The sequence below is a fragment of the Alligator mississippiensis genome, chromosome 7, assembly GCF_030867095.1.
Source record: "Alligator mississippiensis isolate rAllMis1 chromosome 7, rAllMis1, whole genome shotgun sequence".
In the NCBI taxonomy this organism is placed as follows: domain Eukaryota; kingdom Metazoa; phylum Chordata; order Crocodylia; family Alligatoridae; genus Alligator; species Alligator mississippiensis.
The window spans coordinates 5,982,808-5,996,504 of record NC_081830.1 but is presented as its reverse complement, the minus strand read 5'-3'; the positions used below and the strand labels follow the sequence as shown (position 1 = coordinate 5,996,504).

General features: G+C 55.2%; 1 gene segment (V, D, J or C); it reads right to left on the bottom strand.

Annotated features, from left to right (window-relative positions):
* Positions 1-280: 280 nt before the first annotated feature.
* LOC132251564 (Ig heavy chain V region MOPC 141-like) lies at positions 281-12,885 on the bottom strand. The segment is given in 4 exon segments: positions 281-471; positions 707-992; positions 12,438-12,751; positions 12,840-12,885. Coding segments are annotated over 4 exon segments (837 nt in total).
* Positions 12,886-13,697: the final 812 nt, after the last annotated feature.

Sequence of the window (13,697 nt, the reverse complement as noted above, 5' to 3'; positions counted from 1 at the left end):
TACCAGCTGTGACATCGCATTGGCGGCTCATGTTCAGCTTGTGGTCAGTCATGACCCCCAAGTCTCTTGCAGCAGTGGTGCTAGGAAGTGTAACACTGCCGAGCCTATAAGTGTGATGTGAGTTCCCCCCCCCGTCCCCCGTCCCCCGCCCCCCCGCTCGGAGATGAAGTACCTTGCATATATTAGTATTGAACATGATCAGGTTCATGTCCGCCCACTTACTAAGTTTATCCAAGTCATCCTGAATCACTAGCCTGTCCTCAGGTGTGGATGCTATGCTTCAAAGTTTAGTGTCATTCTCGAATTTAGCGAGTGCGCTTCTGACACCAATGTCCACATCATTGACAAAGGTGTTGAAGAGAACCGGGCCAAGGACAGAGCCTTGGGGGATGCCACTGGCTACGGCGTGCTGACAAGGCCCCAAATATTCTGTGGTGAAGCCTTCATGAGACTTGTACTGCTTGATAACCTCTGTCTTGTCAAATGCCCAGCAAAGCTCTCAGGCCTTTGCTGTCTGGACTGTTATAAGTCCAAATATAACAACCCTCAGCTGGCCAAGGATGATCCTGTTAGAGTTTCCCTCCATGTGTGAGGTTTTCAGGTGGCAACTTCCTTGTCTGGGCTGTTGTAATTTTGCCACATTAAGAAGAACAGGCTTCCCCTTTTTGTGCAGCCCCTGCTCTGCTCTGTGTCACTGTGTCTCCGGCACAGTAATACGTGGCGGTGTCTGCGGCTGTCAGAGAGCGCAGCTGCAGGGAGAACTGGCTCTTGGAGCTGTCCTTGGAAATGGTGATGCGGCTCTTGAGGGGTGGGCTGTAGTATGTGCTATCACTGCTTCCAGCTATGGACCCCATCCACTCCAGCCCTTTCCCAGGAGGCTGCCGGATCCAGCTCCAAGCGGAACCACTGGTGGTGATGGAGTAGCCTGTGACAGTGCAGGTCAGGGTGAGGGTCTCTGCAGGCTTCACCACCCCTGGGCCAGACTCAACCAGCTGCACAGCAGAGAGGACACCTAAAGAAAAGAGAAAGTAGGTGAAGAAGAAGGTCCAGGGAGGAAGCCCCAAACCTCTGGCTTCCCACCACCCTTCCCCACAACCTACATGGGAGAGAAGAGAGAAGAAATAACAAGAAAAATAAGGAGCTCATTTCTGTTGCCCTGTAACAAGGGGGACTCCCAGAAGGCAAGAAGGGGCCGGGCATGGACTGAGGCTTCACAGCCCAGAAGCTGTATTTAAGCAGGAGCCCCTGGCCAGGGATTTGCATGCAGGTCCCAGGAGGGTGTGAGCAGCCCTGGGCTGGGAGTGCTCAGCACAGGGCCCTCCTCTCTCTGCACAGGGCTCTGAGTCTCTGCACAGAAGAAGGGGGTGGGATGAGCACAGACAGAGGGGAAGGGCCGGTGCTTGGATCCATGGCTGAACCAGGCTGTGGGCAGGACTCTGGCTTCAGTTCCCTGCTCTTCTCCCCCCTCCTGATGACAGGGCACGAGTATCTCAGGGGCCCTTGATCCTCAGCCTTGGTCCATTTGGGCCTTCTCTCCTTAGTTGGGATAAGACATCCCCATTTGCCCGGTGGACAGGAGATGATGGCACCTGGCAGGGATGAGGCCAGATCCCAGCAGGTCATGGTGCGTGCCCGTGTGTCAGTAACCTGAGTTAGGGTATGGGTGCTGGGTTTTGTAGGGATTTGGGCACTAGAGATGTTCCCTGAGGTGCCAGTGCTAGCTGGGGGAGCCTGGGAGCCTGAGGGGCTTGGGGCTGAGGCCCCCAGTCGTGAGGTTTGTCCCTGATAGTCAGCCCCCTCTGGGCTTCTCTGACCCCTGAGACCTGCTCAGAGCCCCACCTTGCCCTGCTCCTGGTCTGCCCTGGGGGCACCAGCTCCCCTCACTCCTGCCCCCCTGCAGCTACCTGCTTGTTGCCAGCTCCGGTCTTCAGAGGGCTAGGCTGGGAGTGGAAGAGAGGTCCCTGCTTCCTGGTCCTGCTTCATGTCATGGTGCCCCAGGCTCCTGCTTGCTCAGGGTTAGGCTGGCAGCTCAAGGCCTGAACCCCAATGTGACACCCCTCTTGGGTCTGGAGGTGGGGGATGGATCAGGGAAAACTGCCAATCAGTCAGTGTGCATGCACATGCATGTGTGCCTGTTTCTGTGCGTTTTGTTCCCTGGGTGCAGTGCAGTGGCTGCTGCTGATCCCTGCTCTCAGGGGAAGTCTGCGGTTTTCCACTTGCTCATGCCAGGTCCTCCCTTGTCCTTGCAGCTCTGACTGGCTACAGCTCTGGTCCAGCCTTTGTTGTGCTCATGCTGCACCAGCCCAATAAAGTAAATGAAAGTAAATTAATTTCACTTGTTCTTAAATAAGTAATACAAGTTTGCCTCAAGCCATTGCTGATATAAGTCTGAGGGCTCCCACCTGATGCTGCAGCTCCCAGCTTGAGAGCACAGCCGCTGTGTCCCAGTGTTTGTTCTCATGGCAGCAGCTGTACAAGGTATTTTCTACCTGTTACTCCAAGAGGTGACCTGAGTCTGGCAGCCTCTCCAGGTTAGAGTCACATCAGCATGGACATGTCTTTTCCCAGGTGTCTGGTCCCAGGTGCAGCTGGTGGAGTGTGGAGGGGCCAGGAAGAAGCCTGCAGACTCTTTCCACCTTTCTTGCAAAGCCTCCAGGTTCAACTCCGGCAGCTTTGCCATGCACCAGCTCACAGCATTCCCATATTCAGTGAGGGAGAGCCCAGAGCCAGTGCAGGTGATCTCAGGGGCCCTGAGGGCTTCCCCTGGGCTCCCCCAGGCTGGGTCAGCTGCACCAGGGAACAGACACCTGAGGAAAGCACAGAGATGCCCCATCAGGGAGACTGCAGAAGGACCGGGGCAGGCTGGGAGAGACGCTGAAGGCAATGGTCAGGAGGAAGGGGCACAGGAGCAAAGGCCCATGTTTCCTGGGGGCTGGGAGGTGGGTGAAGGCCCAAAAGCAGTGTCACAAGGGGCTGGAGCTGGCCAAAGCTGCCTGAGGGAGAGAATGGCCCTTCCTTTAAGGGAAGGTGGTGGGGGTTCGCTTGCATATATAATCCTGAGGTCTTATCTGCTATGCAACCCCTTGCAAATGAGATCTCTCTCCTGACCTGCTACAGGTGCTGGCACAGGACAGTGCTGGTTTGCAGAGCCAGGTGGGTGCTCATTGCTACACAGGGCACTTCTGTGCAGAGATGTGGGTGCCTAACTCCCCTAGGTCATTTGGAAGGTCCCTTCCAAGTACAGCCACAACAGAGTCCTTTATTTACAAGACAGGGCGAGTGGGAGTGTCAGAGGTGCACAGCGTGGGTGACCACGTGTGACATTGTGAAGGCAGCCCAGCAGCTTTGGATGCTCCCTGAACCTGAAGGGGGATATTTATGAGACTTTTCAAGCCCTTGGCCTGACTTCCCTCATGAGGTCTTGGGAGGAAGAGGAGATCTCTGCGTACAGAACAGGGCTGCTGCTGGCCATGGGCTCTTCCCCCATCAGTGCCTGTGTGTGAGGGTGGGGCTGTGTGGGCATGGAGTGATGTGTCCCAGGGTGTGGGCATGGAGTGATCTCGGCATTGCAGATGCCCATAGTTTAGTGCAGCCGGAAGGGTTGGTGCAAAGGGACACCCCCGGGGGTCAGAGCTTTGCACAGCTGTGTCTGTTCAGGTGGCCATCCCAGTGCTGGGCTCAGGATTGCTGGTGTGCGCAACTTCTGGGCCCCTGCAGTACAGAGTTGAGGCTGCTGGTGCAGCTCGGGTTCCCATGAGGACCAGCATGTTCTGGTCCCTGTGTCTCCTATGGTGACACCGAGCATGTTCTGTGTCTGCCTGCTCTTGGCTGCAAATGCAGCAGGTGCTTGGAGCAGCCCTGGAGAGTCTGAGTCTCCACTGATCTGCAAGACAGGGGAAGAGTGTGAGTGCGTGTGCATGCATGCATGCTTGTGTATACAACACTTGTTTTTTCACTGCATTAGCAGACCCTGGGGTGTGTCCAGCACCAAGCAAGGACAGTGGCAGGTGCTCTTGGCTGGGGCCAGGCTTGAAGAAGGCAGGACAGAGTTGAACCGTATGGACTGAATGAATGGGAGGTTCCAGGGCTTCTGTAACCAAAAATGGACTTTTTTGGACACCGTGTAGGGACTGCAGGCAGAGGGAATGTGAGCTGCAGATCCCTGAAGCAGGGAACAAAAGGCCCCACTGGAGACTTCCCTGTCCAAGGAAGGGCTTACGAGTGATATAATGATCTCCCCACACTGAGATCAGCTTCCCCTGGACCAGCTGTCAGAAGAGGCCGGAGGGCTCCAGTAGGAAGCTGTTTGCTGCTCTGGGCAGGCTCCTGCCCTGCAGGCTGGAGAGGCAGGGGCCCAGCAGGGAGGGGAGAAGCAGCAGAGCAGAAGTGCTCTCGGTTGCAGACCTTTGCAGAAGCTGGGCTTGTGCTTGATTGGGGAAGGAGGAAATCTTGGTTCTGGGGCCTGAGGGCACAGTGTGGCAGGGACAGGCCCAGGTCTGGCACATGGTTCCCAAGGCTTTGGGGAGTGACTCTGCCTGTTAATCTGGGAATGAGTCCTTCGGTAACCCAGGAAAGATGGGCGGTGGTGCCAGGCTGAGGGCCAATGCTGGCTGCATGGGGGCTACAGCCTGGAGCCCCTGGCACAGCCTGGTCCTGGGAGGCTGCTGCCCCTGTGCCCAGGGCAGCCACTGCCCTTGAAAGGTCCGGCAGGAAGGGGCCAGGACACTGAGAGGATTTAGGATATTCTGTCTTACCCAAAGTCCCAGCTGCTCTGTCCTCCCAGACAGTGCCTTGGCTTGGTCCTGGGACATGTACAGAGCACCTCTTTTCCCTGCCTCAAGCTCTGGCTCCTGAATCCTTTTCTTTGTCCCTGTCCTAGAGAAAGCCAGTGACTATAGAAAATCCCCTTCCCCTCATGGCCCCTGTGCCCGTCAGCTTACCTTTAGCTCCCAGGGCTGTCCAAGGGGAGCAAGCAGGAAAGGAGGACCCACCTGCCAGCCACCCACCATGGCTCTTACTGCCCCGCTGCTGCTGTCCTGCCTGAGCCCAGCCAGGAGGGGTGGTGGCAGCAGCTCTGTGTCGTTTCCCTTCCCTGCTGGGTGGGAGAAGGTGCAGAACCAGGGATTTGGGGGTGCCAGGGCAGGGCAGACCTGATCCAGGGTGCAGGGAGGTGGTGGCATTCATGTAACCAAAGATTTCTGCTGGCTTTTTTAAATGTCCCATGAAATACAGAAGCAGGAAACAAGGTCCTGAACGATTGGTGAGGCTGTGAGGGCCTAGCAGGACCTGAGGCGGTAGAGGAGAGATTCCCTCCTCTCTGGTCCCCACAAGCAGCGTTTCTTTGGAAGCCAAAGGAGCTGAGAGAAAGGGGAATGGGGGAGGAGAGCTGTGTGCTTCCCCTCAAGCCTTTTGGAAATGTCCTTGCAGCAGCGCATGTTTCAGAGCTTGGGTTCAGGCCCAGGCTTGAGATTCTGCTGTTTTGATTGGTGGAGTGAATCCACCAATCAGGAAGCAGCAAGAGCAATGAAGCCATGCCCCTGTCCTGAATGGAGGGTAGAAGAGGTGAAGCGGACCTGATTGGAGACTGCAGCACTGTCCGGTCGGGGAGACTTCAGGGTGGGAGCCCTGGAGAATATGAAAGGAGCTGCGCGCCCGGCAGAGGGAGATGGCGGAGAAGGGAGAAGAGCCGGGCGTAGAGCGGAGGAGAGCGGCTCGGCAGGTGAAGCCGGAGCCCAGGAGAGTCCCTGAGGATGTCCATCAGCAGGGAGCTGCAGACCGCTCCAGCAGTTAGGCTCTTGGTGTGCAGCACGGCACACGGTGTCTGGGCCCTGGGAGTTGCATGAGGTGGCTCGGGTCTGCACCTTTTGGTGCGTGGCCAGAGACATGGTGCCCAGGCTGGTGTACAGAGCAGCATCTTTGTCATGCAGAAGCAGCTCAGTGCAGACGATGCTGCCCAGAGGGTCGAGGAGCAGACGGAGTACCGGTGCTGCACAAGGCTGCCTGGGCCTCCAACCCCTAGCACAAGGTGAAGCGCCCACTACACACAGTGCTGTACGTGGCCCTAAGCCAGGCCGGTGGCAGCAGAGTCGGGCGCAGGAAAGCCTGGCAGGGAACCTTGCTTGACCTGCAGAATGGGAGGCAACCCTGCGGGCCTGTGGAGTGGTAAGTAACCCTGGAGAGAGGGTCCCCTCAGGAGAGAGACCCCCAGGGTTGTGAAGGGACACCACGTGGCCACTCCTGGGTGACAGCGGGGTGTTAGGAGTTTTGGGGGTCTGCCTCTCCTTTTCTTTCCCCCCACCTCCTTTACTGTGGTGGTACCTTGGGAATGGGGCCCTGCCCTAGAGGGCACCTGCGTAGTCTAAGGATTCCTTCTTATATTTGTAGACTGTGCCTTAAAGTTTATGTGAATAAGTTGAAGTAATAGTTAGTATATTAACATAGTTATAAGGTTTCTCCATCCATAACCTTTGTTCTGGGTTGTTCTGTTATTCATTTGTATTTTTTAATAATAATTGGGTGTATATAAATGGTATAGGGTATATTGTTTTGTAAATTTGTACATATATAATTTATGTCCTTACCCTTTAATGATTTTATTGCAGTAATAAATTTGTATATAGTTCAGTAATTGATTGACTGGGACTGACACTATAGGGGACAACGGCAGCCACTGGGCTGCTGTGTCCCTCCACAGCACACTGCCCTGCCAATAATTCCCTCAATTGGAGAGGGGAATACAACCCCGTGTAGACCTGGGCTACACTTAGCTGAATATAATGCCAGCAGAAATCTTTCTTGGAAATTCAGGACTTGGACTATTGTGCTGGTCCCCCTTTGGGCAGGCTGGGCTGGACATGCCACAAGGGCCCAAGGGAATGAGAAGCCCCACTGCCACGGCCGTTCACAGCGATGAGGATCCCAAACACCCTATGATGGGGCTTCTGTGAGGTATGTACTGTTTTATACCGAAGAAGTTCATTGCTGCTGCCCTATAACACGGGAGAGTCAGCAGGCAGCAAGGGGCTGGGTACAGACTGAGGCTCCTGGATACAGGATCTCTATTTAACCAGTAGCCCTGGCCAGGGATTTGCATGCTGCTCCCAGGAGGGTATAAGCAGCCCCAGGCTGGGAGCGCTCAGCACAGGGCCCTGCTCTCTGCATGGGGCTCAGTCTCTGGCACAGGGGAGACCCTGGGGTCAGCACACCAGACAGCAAGGGCTAGTAAACACTTGCCATTAAACTGAGCAAATGATGGAAATGGGGGAAAATGCAGCATACAAACTCTTCCTGTCCTCACATTCACAATTGGTCCTTTGTGGTTCATCCTTTATCGCCGTCTGTGCCAGTGGTGCTCAGCATTTTTGGCGTCTAGGCTGGATGGAGAGTTGCCCAGGGCAGGGGAGGTGGGCCCGATCCCTCTGCGTAGCACAGGGCAGTGGGCAAACTCACTCCAATCCTGCCACGTAAGGGTAGGGGTCTTGGCCCAGCCCCAAGCCACACCTGCAAGGGGTGGAGAGGGAGCATGGCTGACCCAGCTACTTATTTTTTTTCTTTCAAAACTAGTTATATATATCCGGTGGAGAGGGGTATGGCATGGACGTTTATAGGATTAACCCCTCTGAGGAGGGCAGTGGGTGGGGTTACGGGTATAGGGATATGTGTGTGTTCACATGATGGAAACTGTGTAATGGGTTTCTAGTCGGCCTGTGTGAGACGGCAGCGATCTACTCCTGCTTTGGATCCGGGCACTTCAAATGGCTGCGATCCGGTCTGATCCAGAGTTCCCCCCAAACCGCTGTGCAGATCTTCTTGAAACTTGGCAGGTTTTACGGCCTCAGTAAGATTTACCAGCCCTGCAGTTTTCACCCCACTGTGTTGTGACACGTAGACGTGCCAGGAGTTTTGCTTTCAAGAATTTGGGGTTATGTTACCCACAAAACCCACCACTGATCTTCTTGAAGCCTGGCAGGCTTCATCCTTTCTGCAGAGTCTACCATTCCTGAAAGTTTCATCCAAATTGGACAAAAAAACCCCAAAGTTATGGGTATTTTATTGTTTCCCCATTATACCCTAAGGCCGGATCTCCAAGGCGGCTCCGAAGCTCTTCGGGAAGCCGAACGAGGCAGCGCTTCAACCCTGATGTGCCGCTTCAGACCCTAAAGCGTGGGAAGCTTCTCAAGATCCGAAGCTCTGTCTGAAGTCTCTCACAGCCCTAGTTTTTAGTGTGCTTTGAGCTGCTGAGTGAACCACAAGGGTCACATGGCATAGTGTTGGAGGTGAAGATTATATATTTATATCGATATATACAGTACAGTCGTGTCATATGCGCATTTAACTGCTGTGACTGTCTCCAGAGTTGAGAGAGGGCTCTGGAGAGACCAAGAGGACAACTTCCACCATCCTATGGGTAAATCCGACTCATCCTTCCATGGTGTGGTGGGGACTAGCCAGGTCAGAGCACAGCATGCTGTAAGGGGTTAAAGAGGCCTAACTGCAGTCAGCAGTTTATCAGTCCCAGATGCTCATGCAGGCTGGACCTGGGGTTGTGGTGTGGAAGGAGTTGGTTGCTTTGTGCAGGGTCTGGCCCTGAAGCTGAAAGAAGCTGTGGGAGGAGCATTGGGAGTGCCATTTCCCTAGACACCCAGACAGCCCCAGGCCTGAGGCTTGGAGTTGCTCTGCATGTCCCTCTGGCCCTGGGCATTTGTTCTCCTGGGTGGAGCTGGCAGCTTCCTTGGTGTGTGTGTGTGTGTGTGTGTGTGTATGGGCTGGTGGAAGGGGCTGGGGCTGTCAGTGCCGTACCCATGCAGTTTGTGCGCGGGGCTTGGGCGTGCACAAAATACTTTTGTCCCCGCCAGCACCGCCCCCCCCCCCCTCCGTGCCCCCCGCAAATATGTAGGATCCCTGCCAAAGACTTGGAAACATCCAAAGGCCCAGGTGGGGCTGGTAGTAGGGTCACTTACTGTTCTTGACTCACTCACATTGGGACATGATTTGGCTTGGAACAAATAAATTTTGCTCCAAGGCAGCATTTATCCTCCAAGCCTTGGCTTCCCACTTGGAGAGCAGAGGCAGGGCCTCAGGTGCCCTGGTGGGTTTTTGTATGAGTAGGGCCCTGGTTCTCATGGGGGACTTCAATCACCCTGACATCTGCTGGGAGGGTATTACAGCAGCATGAAAGCAATCCAGGAAGATTTTGGAGAGTATTGGGGACAACTTCCGGGTGCAAGTGCTGTAGCGGCCAACTCGGAGCCATGCTCTTCTTGACCTGCTGCTCACCATCAGGGAAGAATTGGTGGGGAATGTAATGAGGATGGCAACCTGGGCAGCAGTGACCACAAGGTGATTTGAGTTCAGGATCCTGAGAATCCCAGCGCACAAGCGCAGATGTGCCCACAGGCATGTGCCCCTGCCCTTGGTCTTGGACTCATGTCCAATGTATTGGAGAAGCCTTGACAATCCTGGCTGTGGTGAAGCGGTAGGCGAGGCACTTAGCAGGCATTGGGCACATAGGTTCCCGGTTCTTGAGCTTGGAACCGGTCCCTGGCCGAGGTGTGTACGTATGGGCCGGGAGGTGTGTGTCTAAGAGTTATAAGGATCCAGTGTCATGCTGGGCCCCAGAGGTCTCTAACGAGTCCCTAGGAAGATAGGCATGCAAGGGAAGAGGGGAAATTGTTGGCAAAGACCTGGGACAATCATCAGAAGTGTGCATCAGAAAGAGGGCTAAGGAAGCAGGGGACAGTCCAGATGGCTTGGGCTGATGTGACCAAAGAAAGCAGGGAACGACATTTCCATTTCCAAGCAGAACCTGCAAGGGGGCGGAGAAGGGACAGAGTGAATGCATGAAAGGCATGAGGGGTGTGTGACATGTGAGGGACTGGAAAACACATGCTATGGTCAAGGCGCCCAAGGGGTGAAGGCGCTGCAGACTCACCCATACAAACCCAGGCAGAGATGAGGCCTGTGGGATCTCCTCGTTGATGCCTTAGAAGACCTGCAGATCCCCGAGGAGGACTTTGTGAATCCCTGGCTGCAAGGGGACGCTCTGCCCCCAGGATTATGTAAGACCTGGGCAAGGCTTTCTGGTGTCCTTTCGGTTTACTATGTTACATTTTAAGTCAGGCTAATTGTGTGTGTTGTCACTGTGTTTTGCTGGGCTGTGTCTTAGTGTAGGCAAAACTTTTTTGTTGTGCTTGAAATTGCTAATGTCCGTGGTCAATAAATGCTGTCTTCAGAGAACGAGGTATCCTTGTTCAAGCATTTCTGAATTCAGTCCACTACCCAACGTGTAACATTAAATCTGGTAAGAGTGCAAGGTGCTCTTCTGTGGTTGTTTGGGCATCAATGGCCATAATTATTTTCTGTGACGTGCAATGGAAAACAGACTATTTTCTGTGGGGCATGCAGTGCCCTAGCTGAGGTGTCCCACACCCCGGGACAGCCGTGCAGTTTTTGTGGGGAACGTGGTAAGCAGTGCAGAGGGATGCGAATGTCCCGTGTGCTGTCAGCTGGTCCCTGCCCAGCCCCAGAGGCAGGGAATTGTCTCTGCAGGGGCAACTGGGTAGGGGGAGAGACAGAGGCTTCCCCATCAGGATGCTTGGCTGAGAATAGCTCCTTCCCCTGAAGAATGAGACTCTCTTTGCCCTGATGCTTTGCGTGTTCAGCCCCACAGGCAGTGCTGGCCCTTCCTGACCTACCCGGGTCTGGGCAAGCAGTGCCAGGGCCCCCTTCCCACCCTGGACTGGATTTGCCCACATCTTCCACATGTCTGTGATCAGCTCAGCCCCAGGGCCATCCCTGGGGGTGCGATTTGGGGTGACCGCCCCAGGCCCTGTGCTTTGGGCCCCCTGCAGAGCTGGATGGAGCAGCTGTGGCGTGGAGCAGTGACTCCATGTCTACTCGCTCACTACCCACCACTGTCCCTCCCCACAGCCTCCGATGTCAATGGCGGCGGCAGCTTCTTCAGGTCCGGGACCCCACATGGGCTGATTGGACGGAGGTTGAACAGCGACAGCTTGACGTTAACTAAGGGCGACTGGCTGCGGGGAACTCCCCACCGGGAAGAAGCTGAGGAGATGGGCACCGGGGCCAGGCGGCAGCGACAAGAACGGACAGCTGAGAAAAGAACGTCACCCAGGGAGGGCAGCAGAGGAGCGAGAGACTTGGGCCGAGAGTGAGAAGGACGCCAGGTGCCGAGGGCAGGAGCCGCGCTTGCCACGCTATGGCAGACAGGGTACCCGCAGGTGAGACCGGGTTCGTACTTAGCGCAGCAGTCGCCCACATGGCAGAGAGTCCGGGTATCGAGACGGGGCCAGCCAGGAAGAGATGAGAGAAGGTCAAAGGCAGGGTGAGTTAACTCCAAGCCACCTGTTAGACCCACAGGATTGTGTTACTTTGTGTTGAATCTGTATCCAGTATCTGGTGGGGAAGAGGAAATAAATGACACGGCTGATGGACCTAAGCACCCTGTGGCCATCTGTTCTCTTCTTCCTTCGGGATTAATTTTTTATTTTTCTCCAATCAAAGGTGTGCCAGGAGAGCACTTGAACAAGACAGGGAGTGGCTCGAACCCCATAACATATATAGCAATAAATAAATATTTTTGCAAAAAAAAAATCTGTGGCTGAAGGCACAAGCCTGGACATGACCCATGGCCAGAGGTTTCCTGCTTCAGGGTGGGCTGGTGTGGAGCATGCTGTTGCCCTGGGAAACAATTTGTGACAGGCCTGAGATGTGTCCTTGTCCTCCTGGACTGTATGACCTCTGCTGACCATTGAGTTGTCTACCGGGGCAGGTGGCACGTGAAGGAGCTGCCTTGGAAGCAGAGGCTCAGGCCCGTAAATCTTGGTGGACTCCTGTGGCCCATGAGCTCCTGAAAACCTTGCTTCATGGGACTTGACCATGGGACTTGCTCCTTCCATCCTGCAGGTATTACTGCAAAGTGTGAGCTTGGCCTGGGCCTCCCAGTGTGACGGGCTGAGGAGCCCTCCCTTGCCTTCCTGCCTCCATGGGCACCAATGTACAAATGAGCAGAGGTCCCAGGAACTGCAGGGTTGGAGCGGGGGAGCCTGATCTGGGGGGTGATCTGGGCTGAGCCGTGGGTCCTTGCAAGAGGTGGATTCTCCCCACTGCTGTTCCCAGGAAGCATGCTGAGGAGGCCCCAAAATGCTCTTTGATGAAGCCTCCTTGCGACTTATACTGCTTGCTAACATCTATCTGTCAAATGCCCAGCGGAGCTCTCAGACCTGTGCTTTCTGGAAATGTATAGGTCCAAAGCTAAAAAAAACCTCAGATGGCCACAGCTGATCCTGTTGCAGTTTCCCTGCATGTGTGTGAGGTTTTCAGGTGGAAATTTCCTTGTCTCAGGCTTTGTTAACTTTGCTACATGAAGAAGAACAGGCTTCCCCTTTTTGTGCAGCCCCTGCTCTGCTCTGTGTCACTGTGTCTCTGGCACAGTAATACGTGGCGGTGTCTGCGGCTGTCAGAGAGCGCAGCTGCAGGGAGAACTGGCTCTTGGAGGTGTCCTTGGAAATGGTGATGCGACTCTTGAGGGATGGGTTGTAGTTTGTGGTATCACTGTATCCATATATGTTCCCCATCCACTCCAGCCCTTTCCCAGGAGGCTGCCGGATCCAGCTCCAATAGTAACCACTGCTGATGGAGTCGCCTGTGACAGTGCAGGTCAGGGTGAGGGTCTCTGCAGGCTTCACCACCCCTGGGCCAGACTCAACCAGCTGCACAGCAGAGAGCACACCTAAAGAAAAGAGAAAGTAGGTGAAGAAGCAGGTCCAGGGAGGAAGCCCCAGTGCTCTGGCTTCCCACCACCCTTCTCCACAACCTACATGGGAGAGAAGAGAGGAGAGAGAGGAAGAGAAATAAGGAACTCATTTCTGTTGCCCTAGAACAAGGGGGACTCCCAGAAGGCAAGAAGGGGCTGAGCATGAACTGAGGCTCCCCAGCCCAGAAGCTGTATTTAAGCAGGAGCCCCTGGCCAGGGATTTGCATGCAGGTCCCAGGAGGGTGTGAGCAGCCCTGGGCTGGGAGTGCTCAGCACAGGGCCCCCCTCTCTCTGCACAGGGCTCTGAGTCTCTGCACATAAGAAGGGGGTGGGATGAGCACAGACAGAGGGGAAGGGCTGGTGCTTGGATCCATGGCTGAACCAGGCTGTGGGCAGGACTCTGGCTTCAGTTCTCTGCTCTTCTCCACCCTCCTGATGACAGGGCACGAGTATCTCAGGGGCCCTTGATCCTCAGCCTTGGTCCTTTTGGGCTTTCTCTCCTTAGTTGGGATAAGACATCCCCATTTCCCAGTGGACAGGAGACGATGGCACCTGGCAGGGATGAGGCCAGATCCCAGCAGGTCATGGTGCGTGCCCGTGTGTCAGTAACCTGAGTTAGGGTATGGGTACTCGGTTTTGTAGGGATTTGGGAACCAGCAATGTTCCCTGAGGTGCCAGTCCTAGCTGGGGGAGCCTGGGAGCCTGAAGGGCTTAGGACTGAGGCCCCCAGTGCTGAGGTTTGTCCCTGATAGTCAGCCCCCTCTGGGCTTCATCGACCCCTGAGACCTGCTCAGAGCCCCACCTTGCCCCGCTCGTGGTCTGCCCTGGGGGCACCAGCTCCCCTCACTCCTGCCCCTCTGCAGCTACCTGCTTGTTGGCAGCTCGGGTCTTCAGAGGTCTGTGCAGGGAGTGGAAGAGAGGT